This window comes from Tachypleus tridentatus, chromosome 8 (genome assembly GCF_004210375.1).
Source record: "Tachypleus tridentatus isolate NWPU-2018 chromosome 8, ASM421037v1, whole genome shotgun sequence".
Lineage (NCBI taxonomy): Eukaryota > Metazoa > Arthropoda > Merostomata > Xiphosura > Limulidae > Tachypleus > Tachypleus tridentatus.
The window spans coordinates 90,321,283-90,343,421 of NC_134832.1; the positions used below are offsets into that span (position 1 = coordinate 90,321,283).

At 34.0% G+C, this 22,139-nt stretch overlaps 1 protein-coding gene across 5 annotated transcripts in view; it reads left to right on the forward strand.

The window, feature by feature from the left end:
* Window positions 1-16,282, forward strand: part of LOC143222913 (3'(2'),5'-bisphosphate nucleotidase 1) — a 38,311-nt gene extending 22,029 nt beyond the window's left edge. For 3 of the 5 annotated variants that reach the window (XM_076450083.1, XM_076450084.1, XM_076450085.1), the window contains 3 exons: window positions 2,911-2,931; window positions 9,518-9,718; window positions 13,954-16,282. In XM_076450083.1, the coding sequence (XP_076306198.1) occupies window positions 2,911-2,931; window positions 9,518-9,718; window positions 13,954-14,214 (483 nt within the window). In that variant the 3' untranslated portion in view covers window positions 14,215-16,282. The remainder of the gene's footprint in view (window positions 1-2,910; window positions 2,932-9,517; window positions 9,719-13,953) is intronic. The other 2 variants (XM_076450087.1, XM_076450086.1) reach the window with 1 other exon arrangement.
* Window positions 16,283-22,139: the final 5,857 nt, after the last annotated feature.

Below are 22,139 nucleotides of genomic sequence, written 5' to 3' on the forward strand. Positions count from 1 at the left end.
TGTCAATATGACTCAATGACAGCACCATTTTAAACATGTTCTGTCTCAAGGTTTATCCATAACGTTAGACAGTGTTATTGCTGATGGTGACACTGTCCACCTTGGAAATGTTTTTAATTTTTTAAATGCCATTAAACTTTTTTTTGCTACTTAAGTTTTATGATTTATACATTAGACCCTTTTTTTAATGTGATTCCCTTTTTAAGAATCACAGTCCATCTAGTTTGATGTGAAATTAGAAAATGGCTACAATGTCAAATAACTCAAACCATGACTGAAAAAGCCAACTTCAGGTGACTAACGGTGGTTTTTTGAACTTAACTGTTGGTCTTCCTGGAGAGTTATGAAAATTTCAATTATGCTACAGAAAGTCCTTTACAACTTGTATTGCTGCAGTTTTTCTCTTAATATTGTAAACTCAATGTAAAAATTGAATTTAACACTATGTTTTTAATTTAAAAATTAAACTTTGTTTTGTTTTTACCTTCATTTCCTTTTATGAATTTTACTAATTTTACTTTAATTTTAACTTTTTACTGGATGTATGGTGCAGATAGCCAAGTTGCTTTGTGCCATAAAACACCAAACCAACCAACCAACCAAATTTAATAACTTGAAAATTTAATCAGTCACAATAAACCTAAAAACATTATATTGAGAATACTAAAAAACACAAAATTTAAATATCCCTTTTATTAAAATATAAGTTTTATGTGTTTTACAAACCAATTAAAATACCACAACCTGCCTTCTTTGTGTGTACAAGTACTATATAGGTGAGTGATAAAGTCCATATTTTACAGTAAAGTAGTGAGATTCATTTGAAATAATTCTACTAATTCTGAAAAACAAACAATTATATAAGTAAACAATGAAAATACATGAGAACTGCCAACATTTTGAATCTATACTAATGTTTTTATTCTCCAATGTTTAGATCTAGGTCCTACTTGGCCACCCTTTTTTTTTTGTTCTTTATTCATCTTTGCACTCAACAATGTGGTCTTGATGAGGCTACTGGATGTACTAACAGGAGTTTGGTATTTTCTCTTATCTTTCCCATCTTAGAGTTTACTGGTCAAAAAATGTAGACATTGTTAACCTTGGCTCCATTCTGATCGGATATAATAGTGGTAAATGTGACATAAATGTATTATAGTTATTTGTTTTACTTTTGAAGTAAGAAACAAAAGGCAAGAAGTTATGAAATAGTGTTTATGAATATATACATAACTTTATATATTTTTAGGTCATCTACATTTGTTGGAAGCCTTCACTCAGTAGTGTAACAGTAATGTATATTTTAAAACAGATTTGATCCTTTTGAACTCTGATATATCTCCAAGTTTAAAATAAAAGGAAAAGTGCAGAACATAAATAAATTTTACTTCAAAAGTGCAATCTTAAATAGGTTTTCTCATAGTATTGCAAGTCACCTGCATAAATGTAAGATATAATGCCATAATCGAGTTAAATATATTTATTTTATTATCATGCAGAGTTCTCATTTACCACATACAAACAAAATCTAAATGTAAAGAAAACTACGTAAAGGGCATCATTGATAAAGTTTCACATAAATTGTACATGCAATTTTTGATAAGTATTTAATGTTATGGTAAACCCTCTGGTTTCTACACACCTACATACTTACATATAGAAGTATGTATATCCTTTTTACTTTTTCTAAATGTATTTTTACTATTGGGTTGGACATTTTTTAATAATGAACAAACTTTGTTAATGAATACTGTTGATCTGACTCGAACATTTTTTTTTAAATAAACAATCACAACAGATGTTTATTTGAGCTACAAAATTCAGGACAATAAAACTGAAAAGTGAAATTATTCTTTCATATTTTTATTGTATATAATTTTTTATTTAACAATAAGAATTATCATACAATATGTCACTAATCACAACATGCAACTACAATCATATTTTATTTTCTAATTTCATTCTTTACTTTGTGGATGAAGCCTTGTATTACTGACTTAAAGGTTCTGTTAGGTGAGTTTATCCAGGGAGATTAGTGATGTCTGTTTCAAAGTGTTGTTTTTAGCTCTGTATAATTTAACAATCTTGTTCTGTTTATGCAATTTTCTATAAAAAAAACAAACAAAAAACCTCAACATCAGATATCATTTCAACCATAAATCTAACCCTTACAGCATTAAATGGTTATAAAATCACCCTCAACCATATAGTTATGCTGAGCATGTCACCACTGTTTGAGCCTAAACTAGTAATCTATATTAGGTGGGATTAATAATCTACACAAAAACATTATTATTATTATTTACGTATCCTTTTTTGTATTAATAGCAGATTGAGAGTCATTTAAGATTGACTGTTTTTAATTGTTTTTATCTCTGAAAATATGATATTAAAGACTAGAAAATATAGTAAAGGGCATTAAAACTTTTAAACTTTTTTTTACTATTTTTTTCTACTTTAAAGGAAAACTTGATGCAAACTATTATCTTCCTTTACCAAAGTTTGAGCTTTTTATTTCAACAAGCTGTAACAGTTGTATCTAAATAGTAATTCTACCCACATATTTAGAGTTTGAGAAAGATATGTGAAACCAGTATATTCTGACATCTTTTACTTTTAATGTATTTTTTGTAATTATGGAAAATTTCACTGCTGTATACATACAAACTTTCATTTTTAGGCAAAGTATGTAATTGTAAAAAAAAAAAAGTACACTTTTATGAAACATTATGGACCATTTAAAGTTTTACTGTCTGTGACCTGATAGTATAATTAACAAATGTATATTATAATTTACTTAAATTGATCAATCTACTTGTTGCTGATAGCTGCAGTAGTAGGTTTCAAATATAAGGTTACTAAAATAGTTTACATGTAAAAATTGATGATGATGTTTGCATTTTATTCAAGCCTACTAGGGAAAACTACTACGTAAGTGTCTTTCGTTTTATTTATCAAGATTTTACCTGGACTATGTTATTACAAAGTGTCAAATTTCAATTTTATAGGATCATGTGAGGTATGTACCTTGAAAATGAAATATAGCATACTTGTAGCTTCATATTTTTAAATGTACCAACAAAATTTGCCGTAATAGGTTTTGAAGTTATTAAAAGTTATGTGGATGTTATTGAAAATAATAATATTACATTTTGAGATTATCGTTTGGAGTTGGAACTTCAAACTGTGTGAGGTTTGATACATGTTGTAAAACACTTCTAGTTTAATATTTCATAATTATTTTAGGAAAAGTGTATCATAACTTAAATCGACATTTTGTTATCTTAAAGATAATTTGTCAGTTTTGTTTTCCGTAAAGTGGATTCTGCTTGTATAAATGATAGTAATGATTGTGCTTTTCATTGTTAGTTATTGTTCTTTAACTTAGATTTTGTATGTGTGTATATAAAAATTAAGTTTCAAGATGATCTATTTATGTCTGAATTTGCATTAATTGCTAAATAATCAGTAAAACTCTAACCACAACCCTGGAAACTGATGATGCTTTCATCATCTAACTATAGAAAGACAACACCATTGAGAATTTTCTTGGACTTGTAACCCCCAAAATAAAACATATTTAATTTATTGTCCAGAATGAAATAAATTTACATTCTTAAACATCCTAATACAATGCCAGGGACAAACTCTTTCCATAAAGTTCATTAGAAATTAACCCATATTTTTCAGATCCAGTAATCTGCCATTATATTAAAAAGGAAATTTATAAATGGGAGTACTGGAACTCTGCAGTGCCCAAAGTATGAAACAAGAAATATGTTACCAATAAAACCTTTCAAACTAATAATTACCCCAAGCAGTCCCTTCAAACAGTGATCAGAACTTGATATATTGTCACTAATGCCTCAGAAGAACCTTTAATTACTTTTACCCTGTCATTTATATTAACTGTAAGCTACAAATGAGATTATTTACAAGAAGTAAATTTAAAATCAGTTGTTAGAAATACTGAGACAAGAACAAGCTAACCTAGCAGTCCTAAGAAATAAAGACTGTAATTTATAGTGCCTTCTCTAGTTGTACAGTGTAATGACATTTTTGTTGGAGTTACAGGAAAACAAACAGTTGGAGACTTATTAAAATAATATGCTCATGCAACATGGTTTCTAGACCAGAAATGCCCACTGTAATTGATCACTAACACAGGACTCTGTAAAAAGTTGACAAAAAATATACATAATTTAAGGACAACAAGGAACTATTAATCCATCTAGGCCATCTCTTCCACTATACTAAACTCTAAAATAAACTACTCGAAGTCAACCCTTAATATTCAAATACTTTTTAAGGTTTCCCTTGCACTCTTGTGTATTAAATGCATCTAAACATGTGAAGGCAACCAATTCAAAAGGCCAACCAACCTGTTAGGAAAGTAAAGCTGTCTTGGCTGAATATAACTCCAACCCTTCCAAAATTTGTTTTTGTACATTAATCTTATCATTCTCACCATTAAGTATGAACATATATGATGCATTAGTACTATCCTTTCCATTATCATTTATAAACTCTATCTTATTTTTCTAACTTTTTCAAGAGAAAAAAATTCAGAAATGTTAATCTGTTCTTATATTAAAAACCTTTACACCGTAATTAACATGTTCTAAATTTTCACCAACAATTTGGTGCTTTTTCTGAGGTCAGGAGCCCAAGACTGAACATTTTTACAGATGCTGCATAACTAATGACATTGTAACCTCTTAGACTTGTTTTCAGCATATCTAAAGAAATTATATTTTTGCCCTACAACTGGTTGCATTACATTAGTTTAAGACTAATTAACCAGAACATCGAGATCTTTTTTCTTTCCTATAACATTGTTAAAGTTACTCCCATTAATATTATACTCATAATTCTGTTATTTCACATGTCTTTCCTTGTATGCACTTTAATTAAAAGCCAGCTGTCATTTATTTACCCAACTCAGTAAGTAAAGTAATGAGTTCTCCCTTGCTGTAAACAACACCCCAACATTTTAATATCATCAGCAAATTTAAATAAATTATTGACCTTTCCTTCATTTATATCACCAATGTACTTTATGTTACAGCATATAGGGCACATAGGCTTGTAAGACACACCAGTATTTTAGCAAAGAATGCTTAGGAGAAAATATTTCTTTTACTTCACTTACTCGACATAGGATGATTTTTAGAGGCTTTTTTCCTGAAAAAAATTACATCTTATATGTCATAAGATACGGCAAATAAAAAGGTATCCCTCTTCAGTGAAAAAACCTCTGCATTCTTCCATCTAGTCTCTTTATCTATTCAATGAGCCAATCTATCTTCCACACCTTCAGTGATAACTTTTTTCTTCATACTTTAATCCAAATTAGTTGGACATCAATCAGTAATGTTGTAAGCCAAAAAATTCTACAGCTGGGGGGCTGGCCCAGTTAACAACCATAAAGAACAAGTACCTTCAGCAATGTGGATTTAACCTCTTGATTGTAAGTTGAGTGCCCAAATCACCAGGACATGCTTTTAACAAGCCTTTTATGTGGCACCTTGTCAAATACTTTTCAATATTCAAATACATCAAATCCACACCCGTACCCCCACATAAATAAGCAGCACCTTCTTCAAAACATGTCAAAAGATTACTAAGACAAAACTCTTCCCTGTTGAAACCATGATGACTATCCAATATAATTTTGAACTTTCTTAAAGAATGTAGCAAAGTGTCTTTTATCAGACTTTCAAAAACTTCTCTCATCAATAATATGACTAATATGCCTACAATTATGTGGACAGTTTTTATCCCCTTTTTTGCAAAGTAAAGTAACATGAACCAACTTCCAACCTCTTGGTACCTGCCCACCCTTCCATAACTCAGAAGAAATAGTAACAAGTAGTTCTAATCTGTAATCTGTTTCAAAGCCTTTTTGTGATTATTATAATGTCTAGGTGCTTTATCTCTCTTCAAACTTCCCATTTTTTATAAAATTCAAATCTTACTTCTGTTCAGCAAGTGCTCACTAGAAATTGAAAGAAAACAAAATAGAATTTAATAGCCCAGCCAACCAATAATTATCATTTCTAAAAGATCCTACCTCCATGTTGCTTACACTTGATATGTTTAAAGAAATCCTTTATTAATTTTTTCAGAGTTTTTTACTTCTCTATTTCTTTTGACTAACTCTCTTGACCTATAACCTTCCAAATCTCTCATCATTGCAGTCAATTTAAAATTCTTAAATTTTTAAAGCTTTTTTTTTCATCCTTTTGGTCACCAAGTCTTTTTTTTACTTACTTACAGCCACTCTTTTTTTAAATAAAGAATGTGCTTCTGTTGAATAATTAATAATTTGTTTTTAAGATCTTTTCACCTTTTATGTGTATCTCCCATTAATGCAGTTTTTCAATTCACAGCAAAACTTTTTTTGAAATTTGGAACCGAAATATTATTATTATCTTATCTCCATATGCAGTAAAACATCAAATTTAATTCAGCAGTGATTACGTGCATCCAGATGTTCCCCAATCTCTATCCAGTCAACCATATATATATTAGAAGTTAATAATATATTTAAAATAACATTGTTCTTAGTAATTTCTTGAATTAAATAGTGAAGAAAGTCATTCCGAACAGTCTCTAAATGTTATCTACCTCATGATTTGACTCTAACATGCCCCAAACTATATGTCTAAAATTAATATCTCCATTAGTTATAACTTTATTATAGGCTGAATAAAGCCAAGCATATTTAGGTGGTTAAGGAGCTCAATTTATAATCTGAGGGTTGCAGGTTTGAATTTCCATTACATCAATGTAATTACAATGTTATGGCCTATCCCTCTATTCATTGGTAAAAGAATAGCCCAAGAGTTGGCAGTGGATGGTGATGAATAGCTGCCTTCCCTCAAGTTTTACACTACTAAATTAGGACACCTAGTGCAGATAACTCTTATGTTGCCTTGCACGAAATTAAAAACAAACAGCTAAATATTATATAGCACTTTAAAGTTTTGTATTAATTTCATCATTTTGTGTGGTGGTCTGTAACAAATTACAACTAAAATCCATCTTTCCTTAAACTGCTAACAGAAACCCAAACATATTCAATCTAATTGCTGTTAGTTTTGATATCTTCAATTTGAAAAGTCTGTAACTCAATTTTACTTATACAGCCATTTCTCCCTCATTTTCATTTTATATTCCTGTTAATCAACCCATAACTCTGTATTTCAAAGAAATTTGTTGCTAAAATGTGTCTTTAATCAGGTTTAAGTTATTTCTATCACCTCAAAATCCTCTGTTCTAAACCAGTGTTGTAAAATCATCCATTTTATTTCTTATACTTTTAGCACTACTGTAATACGAGTTTAACCTACCATTAAAACTACTTTTGTATTTTGTTCTTACACAATGTTTTTCTCTAAATCTTAGTCTTTCCTCATTACTCTGGTCCTCACCAGTGACTGGTCCTAATGTAAAGCTGCTCTTACAGTTAACTTAATAGCCTTTACAAACAAGCTGGTCCCTACTCTATTTAAACATAAATTATCCCTTCTATTTTTCTAGTGAACTAATCTCACAAATCTAACTTGTTTGACGTACATATTAACTTAAGACTAATATTTGCCCATAGTGATCTACTTGTAATTTAATACCCACAATTAAATCTTGGCAGCATCCTGACAGAATTAAGTTGTTATAGTCCTTTCCTTTTAATGTCTTGTTTGTATCATTGCCTTATACTTTCAGTTAGCTTGTCTGACCTACCCTTCCCTACATTATTAGAACCTATATGTACTACAAAGCTGTATTCATTGCTGGGTCTTTACTATTTTACTTGCTGTCAGTTATATTCTCCACTCTTTCCCCTTGATAGAATTATCAATTTTTTCCCTTCCTATTTACTTCATGTCTCTTACTAACAAATCACATAATAAGAAACCTGTCACATTCCCATTTCTAGCTGTCTCATTTTACCTTTCCCTACACTAGTCCTCATCTGTACAGACTAAAGGCTGATGTCTATAACATAATGTTTCTTGATATAACCTGCTCATTATAGTTAAATCCAGTACTACCAGCCATGTTAATAATATTTCTAAATTTCTGGAAGTCATTATTAGAAACTGTATCCTTTTCTTGCAAAAGCTTAAGTTTGCCTTTAAATTCTGCTACCATTTACCATAGCTTACCCCATTTTTTATTTATTGCTTCTACCCTGTGCAGGATATTCCCGAGTTTCTCCTCTACAAACACTACATATACATTGTACAACTTCACTATTAGCTTCCTTAAATGTGCATGCCAGTCAGAAGTTTCTAAATGAAATCCATTCCTTCCACTTCTTGCACCTTACAAACTGCAAGTGCTTAACACTTGCACTTTACACTTAGCCACTTGGAATAAAAAATCAGTGCTAAATACAAGTACTTGAAGTAGCCTATTGATGGCACTGTTTTGCCTAACATTAGATTTAAATATACAATTTAAAGAAAAAATTAATTACTTGAGTGAGGTGATGATACAATGTATTTAACTTGTTATATAACTTACCAATAAACCTAAATTGTAGCTGAAGTCATGTTACAGGAGTTATTTTACTGTTGCTTGCTGGGTGAGGGTGGGGAGTATTCAGTGTTTTGTGTGTAACCCTTTCAGCACTTTTCTTTATTTTTTATTTCAGCATTTTTTCAAATGGTTCTTGCTTTTTTTAGAGGGCCTTAAAACATCCATCTTGATATTTAAACTAACATTTTTCTTTGCTTCTTGTGAAATGAATATATACCACTTTTTAGATGTTTAGAATTCATTTTGCTTGGGGTTTTTGCTTCACTCTAATGGCATGTTTGGTTACAGTTCATGCACATGTCAGCAGCATTTGTTTTCTCAAGAGCAATATCACTGTGATTACTTTTGCACGCATTTGCTTTTCTTTTGTATTTTTTGTAATAATATACTGATGATAAATTGATCATTTAACTGCATTGTTATTAGTTATTTTCTATGACTCCTGGCGTGTAGAGCATGTGCATTTCCACGCTTATTGCCAATACTTTATATAGGTGTATGTATTTTATTTTTATTATTTGTTATCTCTTTTGTATTTGAAATTTGTGAATGGATTCAAGTCTAACCCAGATCTCCTAAGAGAGGTAAGCCTCATTAGTTGTTACTGGGATTACAACCAAAAAATATTGATAACAGCAGGGAGATGCACAACTGATGAATTAATGTTATCTAATTATCATGTATTTTTTTAATCTACATAATTGTTATGTGTATAACTTAATTACTGATTTTGTTCTAGATAAGTAAGTATTTTTTGATCAAATCTTTTAATGGTAAGAGTGTTAGTCAATTAAAATTTAAATTACCCTCTAGTAATGAACTTTCTATCCTTAGCACAATCATCTGATGTTCATCAGCTTTTTAAAAGACTACTTTATTTGAACAAAGCATCTTTACTTTAGTAAGATCTTCATAGTCATTCCTCTAAGAATATAATCTGATCATAATGATAAATATTTTCATTCATTAGATTGAAAAAGATGTCTACAAACAAGGCCGTACATTGTGGGGAATGAATGGGTTAGGAGTTTTTGGAATAGAAAAAAAGGCCCCATGTGAAGGGAAACGCATAATAACCACAACACGTTCCCATTCAAACAAGAATGTTAACTTAACCATTGATGCTATGAAGCCTGATGAAGTACTGCGTGTTGGAGGAGCTGGACACAAGGCAAGAAAGTGTTTAATTTGATTTCAAAAAACAACTTAAAAATTGTCTAATAGATATAGCAAGCTTCTAAAATAATGTAACATTTAAAAATAGTCTTACTAATATTATCTATCTGAGCATTAGAAGGTACTATGTTAAGTTTAGATTGAATATTTGTTTACATAATTTTCATGCATTATCTAAAATCAAAGATTTATTTCGTTTCATGAAAGAGTAATGCAGCTAGTTTAAGTGATTAAAGGTAATAGTCCAGGTTCATCCTTCTGCTAATTGGGTAGTTTAATTAGTTGGGCTATCACCCTGGCACTACTGGTAAACAAAACTAGTAACCACTTGTGTTTGAAAGAAGTAATTTTTTTGTAATGAAACTTTGCAGATTGGATGGCAACTGCCTGTTGTGGAGACACAAGTGTAGAGGACGATGTTTCGAAAGTTTTCCACCTTTCATCTTCAAATCACTGTGTGTGCGTGCAGGTATTGTTGGGTCTTTTATAGTGTTCTGATTGGTTGGATAATCACTGTTTCTGATTGGAGAAGAGATATCATGTAGATTCAACCAATGGCAGCCACAGGTTACTTACCTCTAATCCAGAGTCTCTGTTTAGTGAAGGTTTAATAGTGTTAATATAAAATGATTCTTTGATTTTTCTTGTCTCCCAAACCCCTCGGTGTGGATTCTGGTACGTGGTGAGGGGACCTCCCAGGGAAGGTCCTGTTCTTTCAGTTTACCTCCTCAGGGATCTAAACATCCACCCACGTGTTTGCCATGCGTGGTGACCCATGAAAGGGAGGAGAGGATCCTGGTGGTTGAGGGGTCCAACCCTAACACACGACTTTGGCCTTGAATTCCTGTAGACGGGCAGCCTTTGGATGGCCCCCCTTGGGTCAATCGGCTGGTCCATTTGGGCTAGAGTCAACCAAGTACCAGTGTTGGAAGTTCTCAATAGGAGTTGGGGACATTGTGTCTGATGCTGGTGTTTGGGTATAGTGCTCACAAAACCCTGGCATTGCTGCAATGTCCTTGCATGACATTGTAGTGCATCCCCTCTTATGGCTTCATGGTGGGTGGGGTCAGTGGGTACCAAAATTTTCCTTTTTTCCTATGGATCCTCCAATAAAAAATTTTAAATAAAATAGTGAAAAAACAGTCAATAGGTAAACGACCACGTCTTGAAGACTCTGAGCAGCAATCTTCAACATCTGTAACACCTGTACCCCATTTTCTTATATTACATTCTCTTTCAGAAAAACCTTTAGGGCAAATGTCCCCCTTTTTTATTCAGAAGGGACTAGAGGGACTTGCTGGCTCACCAAAGTCAGTAAAGAAGCTTCGATCTGGAGACGTATTGGTTGAAACATCCACATCCCAACACAGTGAACTCCTCTTGAATTCAAAGGCAATTGGGAATGTACCTATTGAGGTTATCCGTCATGCTACCTTGAATTCATCACAAGGAGTTATTGTTGAGAGGGACTTGAGGAATGTCCTCAAGTCAGAGATTCTCACTGGTCTCACCACTCAAGGAGTTTCTGCAGTGAGGCGCATCTCCACTTGCAAAGATGGAGTTACATTGCCGACAGATATCCTCATTTTGACATTACATCACCACGTGCACCTGCCACCATCAAGGCAGGTTATCTAATTTGCAGGGTATGGCTGTACATTCCAAACCCTCTTCGATGTTTTCAATGTTAGAGGTTTGGCCACTCAAAGATGTCCTGTCGCGGTTCCCTGACATGTGCTCGTTGTGGTGGCAAGGACCGTGATGCCTCTGCGTGTCACACGGACCCACATTGTGTCAACTGCAATGGTTCCCACCCTTCCTACTTTCATTCTTGCCCAAAATAGCTGGAGGAAAAAGAGGTGCAGCATTTGTAAACGACCCATAACATCAGTTATTCTGAGGCTCGGAAATTGCTGTCTGCCACTCCATCTCGGACATATGCTGCTGCACTTCATTCCAAAACTACAGTGGGAGTGCAGACAGATCATCTGTACATCCGAGAGAATCATTTTCAAAACAAATGAAAAGCCTTTTGACCTCCATGGTTAAAAAGGTTAATGAAACGACTTCTACACCCATCTCTGTTCCTCCCATACAGTCTAACAAATATCAAGATTCACATCCTTCGGTTTCAAATACAGGCATTTCTTCTGATACATCTTTTTCTCCAACCCACAATGCAAAACAATCATTCATTCTAGTCCTCAGTCACAGGAATCCTCTTCCAACAACAAAGACCTGCCCCATTGACCCAGGGCAGGATCTATGGAGGTTGATAGACCTCCTCTGATTAAGGACAGTGATGAAAAAAGACGTGGTCGTAAACAGAAAGGTTCTCCAGCCACTTCGCCTACCCATCATTAAAAATGGCCACCTTGATACAATGGAACTGTCAAGGTTTACGTTCTGATCTGGATGATATCAAAACACTGATTGCTTCCTACCATCCTGTATGTCTTTCCTTACAAGAAACATTTCTAAAACCTGCAGATACAGTCACCATTCGGCAGTTTTCTCTGTACAGAAATGACAAGCTGTGTGATGGACGAGTATATGGAGGGGTGGCACTATTGGTTGATCAGCATGTGCCCACCTTGTCTTTGTCACGCAACATACCCTAGGAGGCCGTAGCCATCCATGTTTCCTTGGGTCATACCATCACTGTTTGTTCTCTCTACCTGTTTCCTGGAGAGACATATGATCAATCAGACCTTGATGCTCTCATTGAACAGTTGCTGTCTCCATTTTTAATCCTGGGGGACTTTAATGAACATCATCCCCTCTGGGGAAGTGCTGTTATTGATAGGAGGGGTCGCTCTGTAGAGCGTATGCTCTCTGATCACAATCTTTCTCTTTTCAATACTGGTTTTTCCACTTATTTTCACACACCTAGTTAGTCCTTTACTGCTATTGATCTCTCGGTTTGTTCCCCTTCATTATTTTCCCATTTTTCATGGAGTGTTGACAATAATCCACGAGGCAGTGATCATTTTCCTATACTTTTGAGAGAGACTAGCCATGGTCGATGCCACCTACCCTAAGGTTTGTGTACCTTAGGTAGCCAGTAAAACTGAGGGAAATTTTCCTTGTTTCTTAAGTCTTTGGCTAGTTTTTCGTTGGTTAAATCTTGTTTCTTTAGTTTGTTCAGCATTCTATTGATGAGACTTTCTCTCTTTTCTGTAGGATCATTGGTGATCTTTTTATATTGGTGTTTGTCTAGTAACTGTTGATCTTTGTGTCATAATCGTTGACATCAAGGATGACTATACTGTTTCCTTTGTCTGCTGGTAGAATTTTGATGTTGTTGTCTCGTTTTAGATGGTTCAGTGTGATTTTTGGTTTCTTGGCCTTCCTGAGGATGGTGTAAGTTTAAGGTCGGAATTGTTCTGCCATAGGGTACAGGAGGCTTTGTGCTGCAGATTCTAACGTTGCAACTATGTCAACAGTTGGAACTGTGTGAGGTTGGATGGCAAAGTTTACACCTAGGTTAAGGACAATGCCTGCGCATACACTGACTTGAAGACGAAAGGCAAAAGACTTTCGAAACATCATTTTCTACACTTGTGTCTCCACAACAGGCAGTTGTCATCTACAAAGTTTCATTATGAATTTTCTGCCTAAACAATCCATCAAAGAATAAATTTTTGTACATCAGATTGGAGAATAATTATTCTTTAGTAAAATAAAATGACATGATAAACAATTTTTGATGTTTTAATTATTTTAATGTCTTTGTAAAAAAAATATATATAAATAAAAAATATTTAGAGAAATTTAATTAATATTAGTATTAACTGTCTGAACATTAAAGTGTGATGCATTAATCCATTAATCAAAGAAATATTTTTGAAGTGTTTTTTTTCAAGTTTCATCTTTAGAAAATCTACAAATCAATCAACACAGATAAGAATTTGAATATTTCTTTAATTAGTCATGCTTTAGATAGTTTTTTGTACAACTAAGTCTTACCCTTTACCACAATTTTTAAATATTTTCCCTGCATATAAACTAATAAGATTTGGAATTTATATTGTTTGTTATATAGGTAAACCGAAGTGAAATATGTTTTAAAGGGAGAAATTTACTTCATTCTACATTGGTTTAATTACTCTTTTTGTTTTTTTGGTGTACAGTAAAACCATATAATAAACAATCTTTGTTGTTTCAACACATTAGTTAGCATATACAAGTTTCTGTAATAAAAGGATTTAGATAATTCTGTCTTCTTAGGTTCTTCTACTTATTGAAGGAAGGGCTCATGCTTATGTTTTTGCCAGCAAAGGATGCAAGAAATGGGATACTTGTGCTCCTGAAGCTTTACTGCATATACTAGGTGGGAAACTGACCGATATGCATGGAAATAGTTTGGAATATCATAAAGACATACAGCACTTAAACTCTGGTGGAGTTCTAGCCACTTATGATGCTGCTGTTCATGAATGGTATAGAGAAAGAGTTCCAGAAGAAGTTAAGAAGTCATTACCTCCTTGACTAGTTTCATATTTATAAAGTTGTCTCTTGATGAAAGAGAAAGATTAGCAGGTGATAGAATCAGCCTAAAAATATTTGTATGTCAATTGCAAATACAAATTTGTATTTAACAGCATTATAATAATTTAAATTGTGATATCATAGTTTTAAAATTAATAACTTGTTTGTATTAAACTTTTTAATATAAGTATTTGATGAATTGTTAAATTACCTGGAGAGAAAAATATGTATAAGGTTAATAAACAAAACTGATGTTTACAGTATCTGATTCGTTGTGATGAAGGTTGCAGTCAGAGATACATTTTTTTCTGACTACTATGTAATACTTGGTGTAACAGTTCATTAAAATGCATAATATGGCAAGTAAACTACTTTACTTCCCCATTTATAGACTAGCTTGTTCATTATAATAACAGTCAGTTACATGCAACCTGCTAACACTACTGTGAGTAATCTTTTTCTGGGATTAATCACAGGCATGGAATTTAAAAAAAAATAATTTTCATTTCAAATAGGCACGAACTGTACTGTTAAAATATTCTGCACTGAAGTGGAAAGTATTTCTTCGAATTTTTTGTTACTCTTACAAAAGAACTATACAGTAAATTAATCATAATCATTTGAAGATTAGAAAATATGTGATTAGACAAAATAATTGGAAAATAGTAAAGGTACACAACTGATGAAAAAATTCATATCATTCTGTATAAGTGAGAATAAAAGTATATTACATTAACTATATTCAGTACTTAATTAATATTTAGTTTTGATCTAAGTTGGTAGTTTACTCTAATTGGAAGTTAATATTATACACATTTGTATGTTCTGTATCACTGTCATTGTGGATGGAGAATCTTAGCTGGCAGACTTATAACATTTTGTAGTAATATTATTTAGTCATCTTCCTGATAAGCCTATTGGGCCAGTTAGAAACAATGTGAATAAAAGAATTATAAGCTTTCTTGTGGTGTAATACCACACCTACATAACATGACTGAATGTCATCACTTTACCAGATAAGTAGTTGTACATCCTAAGATTTCTCTTGTAAATGACTGATATGAACTTGGATGTTACATCTCATCCAGCCTGATTAGTGTTAGTATTGAGCAAAATGAGTAGTTGAAGTGCTCTTTATTTACTGTTTGTAAACCCACATTAGACCAGTAAAGGACAATGTGAATAGAATTATTAGTTTCTTACTGTGATGAAACCAAGCATGGCCCAGTAGTTAATGTGCTTGACTATGGAGTTGTAGTTCCAAGGTTTATTTTCTATTACTATATTCTATGGTCAAGAATATCTTATAAGAGTCATGCAAAAAAAATATTATTTGGTCTGACAAGGGCAGTCCAAGAGTTGGAAGTGGTGTGGTGCTAATCTAATACTTCAAAATTAGAGATAACTAGCAAAGATAACCCTCAAGTATCTTTGTGTGAAATTCAACAAACAAGTGTGATGAAATATTACACGTACATATATTACTGTTGTACTGTCATTTTGTTTTATTGATTTATTAACTTTGTTCTGATTTGTATATTATATGATTTTATCACCAAGAACTTGTTTATGGTAATAGTATTTTAAAATAGTTGAGAATCGATAAACACCTAATTACTCAATATGTTTTTAACACCACTAAAATAAAATTTCTTGTTATTATGACCATTATATCAGAAATTCATAAGGTTATAACATATATTTAATCATGATGACCAAAAAACCTTTCTGTTAATTAAAGCATTAAGAAGTATCCACTTTGTAAAATATCAATAACAAGATTTGGTGAGAGGCATGAATGCTTTAAGAAAGTTTAAATTCTAAAGCATATTTAAGTATATGCTAAAAAAAAGAATCAGTTGTTGTAGTCTGCATTTTAGTTCAGAATTCCTTTTGAGAGAAATGTTATTTGCCCTAATATCAAATGTAGTTACTTATTTTAAAATATTTGATACTTATGATGTAATCAGCTGCGTTTACAATGGATGTGATGTTTTGCTTAGTATTCATTGTATCTTGTTTGCAGTAGTATCCTTGGTGATGGGAAATAAATTCTAATTTACTTCCATTTTGTGTGTAGAGTGAATATTTTATTCTTTTATTTCTGATTTCATTACTAATCACAAGAGGGATGTAATGTAAAATTAATTTTTATATAAGATTTTGGGATGCAGAATAAATGTTCTTGCTATGGCTCTGATGTTTTATTTAAAAAAACAATAGTAATATATATTTATTTTTCTTTAACAGAAGTTTATAGGTAAATATACTTTTGTCAAAGCTTATGAGTTATTAAAGTATATCATATCACCAGATGAACTTATTGTTATGACACTTAGTATATTTACAAATATTGTGTGCTATAATCTCAGACTTTTATCTTTAAAATTGAACTGATTTCATTTATAGGCATACCATGTATTTTATATTATCTTTATTAAAATTACTTGTATTAATAAGTTTTTCTTTATAGGTATTTGAAAATTTTGATTCAATTTAATTGTTGAATGAATATTGCTTTTGCAGTGTTTCACATTGTGTCCTGTATTTTTCTCACAACTCTGTCAGATCTAAGAGATTTACAATACACTTTCTGTTCAAACCCCTCCTTGAGGTGATTCTTGTACATGGTGAGGGGACCTCCCAGGGAAGGTACTGCAATTTCACTTTATCTCCTCTTGGATCTGAATATCCACCTACATGTTTGCTGTGTATAGTAACATGTGAAGGAGAGGATCTTGGTTGTTGAGAGGTACAATCCAACCCCAACACATAACATCAGCCTTGAATTTCTGTAGATGATTGGCCCCCTTAGTATCAGTCAGCTGATTCTGTTGGGCTATCAATATCAGAGTTGGGTATTGTCAATGGGTGTTGTGGACATTGTCTGATGCTGGTATTTGAGTATAGTGTTCACAAAACCCTGGTATTGCTGCAGTGTCTTTGTTTGGCAATGTAATGCATTCTCTCATAGGAGTCTATGGTGGATGGGGTCAGTTGGCACTGAATCTTCCATTATTTATTATGGATAACCCAATCCTTGAATAAAATAAAATATTAAAACAATAACTTATAGGTAAACAATCATGCATGGATGACTCTGTTACACAGTCACAACCACCATCAGATCCCAATAACTCAATTTTTAATCCTTCATTCTTTATCTGACAAATCCTTGGGGCAAATGTCTCCTTTTTTCATTCCGATGAGATTAGAGGGACTTGCTGGCTCTCTGAAGTCTGTCTAGGAGCTACATCTGTGGGACATCTTGGTGGAAACATTTACAGCAAAACACACCAAATTCCTCCTGAATTCTAAGGCCATTAGGGACATGCAAATTGTAGTTGTCTCCCATGATACTCTGAATTCCTCCTGAGAAGTGATTGTGGAGAAGGATCTGAAGAACATCTCCTAGTTGGAGATCCTTGCCAGTTTCTCGATCCTAGGGGTTTCTGCTGCATGCCATATGTCCACTCAAGGACAGGATTATGCTGCCAACCAGTGTATTAATTTTGATGTTTACATAATAACATTTTTCTCTCTCTGTTAAGGCAGGTTATATGAACTGTAAGTTATGGCCATGCATTCTTAACCCTCTCTGATGTTTTCAGTGCCAGCAGTTTAGATATTCAAAGGTATCATGTCTTGGTTCTTTGAAAGGTGCTCATTGTGGTAACATGAACAATGACTCCAATGAGTGCAAACTGGTACCTCACTGCATTAATTGTTGTTTTCACCCCTCTTACTTTCGTTCTTGCCCTAAGTTGGTGGAGAAGAAAGGGGTTTAGTATTCAAAAACCATTAACATTTCTTATCCTGAGGCTCTGAAGTTATTGTCTCCAACTTTATCTCGAACATATGCTGCTGCAGTGCATGCCACTGCTACAGTGGGAATGCAGACAAATCTTGCCATGCTTCCATCACAGTTCTCTGATCACGTAAAGTCTTTTGTCCTCTTTGGGTAAACGAATTGACAAGACAATGCCTTCTCCTGTCTCGGTCTCCAACATTTCTTCCAGTGACTGTGTGGGTCCACTTCCTTTTACCCTAACTTTTGGCATCTGTTTGGGTTCACCCTCTTCATTATAAAGGTGTAGAATGATTATTCATTTATGCTCTCAGTCACTGGAATCTACATTTACCAACAGAGACCTGCCCACTCGGTCCAGGGTGAATCTATGGTGATTGACAGGCCTCCTCCTAATTAAGAAAAGGACATAGTTGTAAACCCAATAGTTTTCCTCCACCTCAGTAAAAATGATACAGTGAAACTTTTGAGGTTTTCATTCTAATATAACATTTCTTGATTGATTCCTAATATATACAGTGAAACTTTTGAGGTTTTCATTCTAATATAACATTTCTTGATTGATTCCTAATATGATACAGTGAAACTTTTGAGGTTTTCATTCTAATATAACATTTCTTAATTGATTCCTAATATCCTGTGTCTTTCCTTACAGGAAACATTTCTGAAACCTACCAATACAGTCACTTTTCAGCAGTTTATTTTAATACCAGAATGAGAGATTGTGTGATGGACAAGTGCATGGAGGGGTGCACTGCTAGTAGACTAGCATGTACCCACCCTGTTTTTGCAGTTCAATACATGCTTGGAGATCACAACCAACACATTTCCTTGGGCTGTATCATCACCAGTTTTTCTCTCTACTTGTCTCCTAGAGATCATTATGATCATTTATACCTTGATGTTCTCGTTGAACAGTTTCCATCTCCCTCTTTAATTCTTGGGGACTTAAATGGACACAATCCCCTCTGAAATGGTGCTTATATTGATGGTAGTGACATTCTTTAGAGTATATGTTCTCGGATCGCAAATTTTTTTTCAATATAGGATCTTATATTTATTTTCATGTGTCTATTCAGTCTTTTACTGCCATTGATGTCTATTTCCTGTCCTTTATTTTTCTCTGGCTTTTCTTGGAGGGTTGATAGTCATCTACAGGGTAGTGATCATTTTCCTATTGTTATGAGGGACAGTGATCATGGTCAATGCCAATCTACAGAACGTTACTTAACTCTTGTGTCTTGGTAGAAGTTGGACCAGACCAACTGGTCCTCTTTCACTACTATTTTGGAACTTGATCGTGCCATTATCTGTCTGCCATTAAGAATGCAGTAGAAAGAGGGATACCATCAAAAGTTTTTAGGCAGTATCTCTTTCTACTGCATCCTTTATTAGTAGGTTCATGTCCATGCTCAGCAGGTAAGATATCAAAGCTAAAGGCCATAATTAGCATATTTTCTACCACCAGTTCTAAAATCATCTGGACAAGATTCGAAAGTTCAGTGGAAGGTATGCCTCTCATCTGCTTTCCATCTTGTTCTCCAATGGCCAGGAAGTTGCTTATCCACAGAACATTACTGATACCTCCAGGGAGAGCTTTTATCATGTATCCAGCACTTCTGTTTCTTTCACCACCTTTCAAGTATTAGATGGAGCAATTGCCTCTTTCCTTTCAGGTCAATTACCTCTGTGACTATAAATGCCCCTTAACATTGGTGGGTTGTTTGTTTGTTTAGAATTGAAAACAAAGCTACGTAATGGATTGTCTGTGCTTTACCCACCACAGTTATCGAAACCCAATTTTGAAGTGTGAGTTCATAAACATACTGCTGTGCCACTGGAGGGCAACCCTGGTAGAACTCTTGGGCTTCATTGGTCTGAAAATACATTAGTTGAAGTTGATAATGTTCACTATGAAATGCTGTGCCATCTCTCTCCTGCCTTTCTTGACATTCTTCTGGTTGTTTATAAGTGGATTTGGTAGGATAATGCTTTTTCTGGTGCTTGGTGCTAGGCTCTTGTTCTTTCTTTCTCTAAGCCTGGAAAGGATCTCAAGATTTATTCTAACGTTCCATTGCTTTGAATAGCTGTTTCTGTAAGGTCTTAGAGAGGATGGTTTATGTTCATCTTGTTTGGTTTCTCGAATCAAACATCCTTCTCTCACTCACCTAGTTTGGATTCTGTCGACAGTGTTCCATTGTAGACCACCTGATTCAACTTGAAACGTCAATTATAGAAGGCTTTCTCAAGAGAGAACATCGTATTTCCGTGTTCATTGACCTTGAGAAGGTGTAAGGCATTGCATGGGGAAACAGCATTTCGTGGAGCCTCCATTCCTATAGGTTGCACGACCGTTTACCCATTTCTATCCAGAACTCTTTACTGAACAGGTGATTCTAAGTCTGTGTGGGTTTGACACTTTCCTGTTTCTTCCACTGGAATTTGGAGTCCTTTATGGCTGTGTATTATGTGTCACAATTTTCACAATCAAGATTAATGTTATCATTACACAAGTTCCTCCTACTGTTGTAAATATGCCCTATGTTGATGACTTCAGAATCTAACACGAAAATTATGGAGTGGCAGCTTTAGACTGTCTTGTTGAAGTGGACTACAGCAAATGGGTTATACCTTTTCTTCCTCTAAAACCGTTTGCATATACTTCTGCCACCAGCAAGATATACACACTGATTCCAAACTTTATCTCAGTGATGTTCTTTCCGTGATCCTTGAGGCAAATTTCTTGGGCTTATCTTAGACCATAGGCTAGATTTCGTATCTCACATCAAGCAGTTATGTGTCAAGTGTGTGAAGGTACTGCCCATCCTCTGTGTCATCTCTTCCACCTCTTTGGAAGTGGGTTTATGTTTTTTGCTCAGAAAATATTGTATCTTCAATTTATCCATATTGGACTATAGGCCTCTGATCTGTGGTTCTGCCAGGACTTTGGCCTTGAAGATGCTAAACTCCATTCACCCTCTGGGGCTTCGGCTCTGCACTTGGACTTTTCACACTTCTTTAATCCAGAGTTTGTACACTGAGTTTCACAGATCTCTTCACCTCTGCCATTTGCAACTTTCTTTGCATTATTCCATTGAACTTCGATTCTTAACACAGCATCCCAACTGAGGCTGTGTCTTCCTTCTTCAATGGGCTGTGCTTTTTCAGAATAGATGGCCTGTCATTCTTTTCTTTGGCCTTCATATCCAGGTGCAACTGGCTAAGTTGGGTGTGTCACTAGATGAAGTTACTATCTCCACATTGCTGCATGGTTTTTACCATTCCCAACTGTAACCATTCTTTGAGGATGATGGATGCTTCCTATTGGAAATACCATTTTCTCTTTGTTGAAGATCTTTTGAACCATTCAAAGTCCTGTGACTGTGCGATCTCCCATGGTTTGTTGTGACTCTGTGGTTGCTCAAAGGATCGCTTCTACAGTTTCTGTGTTCACTGCCGAGTTGTATGCCATTTCTGATTGTACTATTTACAGTAACTGTCTTAGCTATCTGCTGGCTCTGGTATCACTTAACGTTAATTATCACTCTGTTCTCGTCAATATTCGACAATGGGTGGCCCATTTTCTCTATATTTTACTAGTATCCATTTTTTTCTAGATACCTGACCACGTCAGTGTTTACGAGAACGAGCTTGCCAGATACTCTGGTGCTGTCACAGCCATGCCTATCCCGTACATGTCCTGTATTGAAGGTTCAGCTTCGTGCCATTTGTTAGTCGACTTGGAATGATCAACATTATAACATTTATTTTTCCAGGCCAAACCTTCTGTTGTTTTTTGGCCATCTTATTTCTCTAAGGACAGTAAGGAGGAAAATGTTTTAACTCGGCTATGCATTGGTCAAAGCACAGTTTTATCTTTTATTTAGGACTGATACACCATGTGTGGCTATTGTGACATCAAGCCACAATTTCCCACGTTTTATCGTCGTTCCGTAGTTACAATCATGAGCGATGGCATCATTTTAGACACGTCTTTTCTATAGGTGTTTCCCTGATTTTGCACAGCGTCATTGGCAGTGATGATACTTTTCAACTTCCTTGTGTTTTAACCTTTAATAAACTATTGGCATTTTAAATTGTATTCATTTTTATCTGA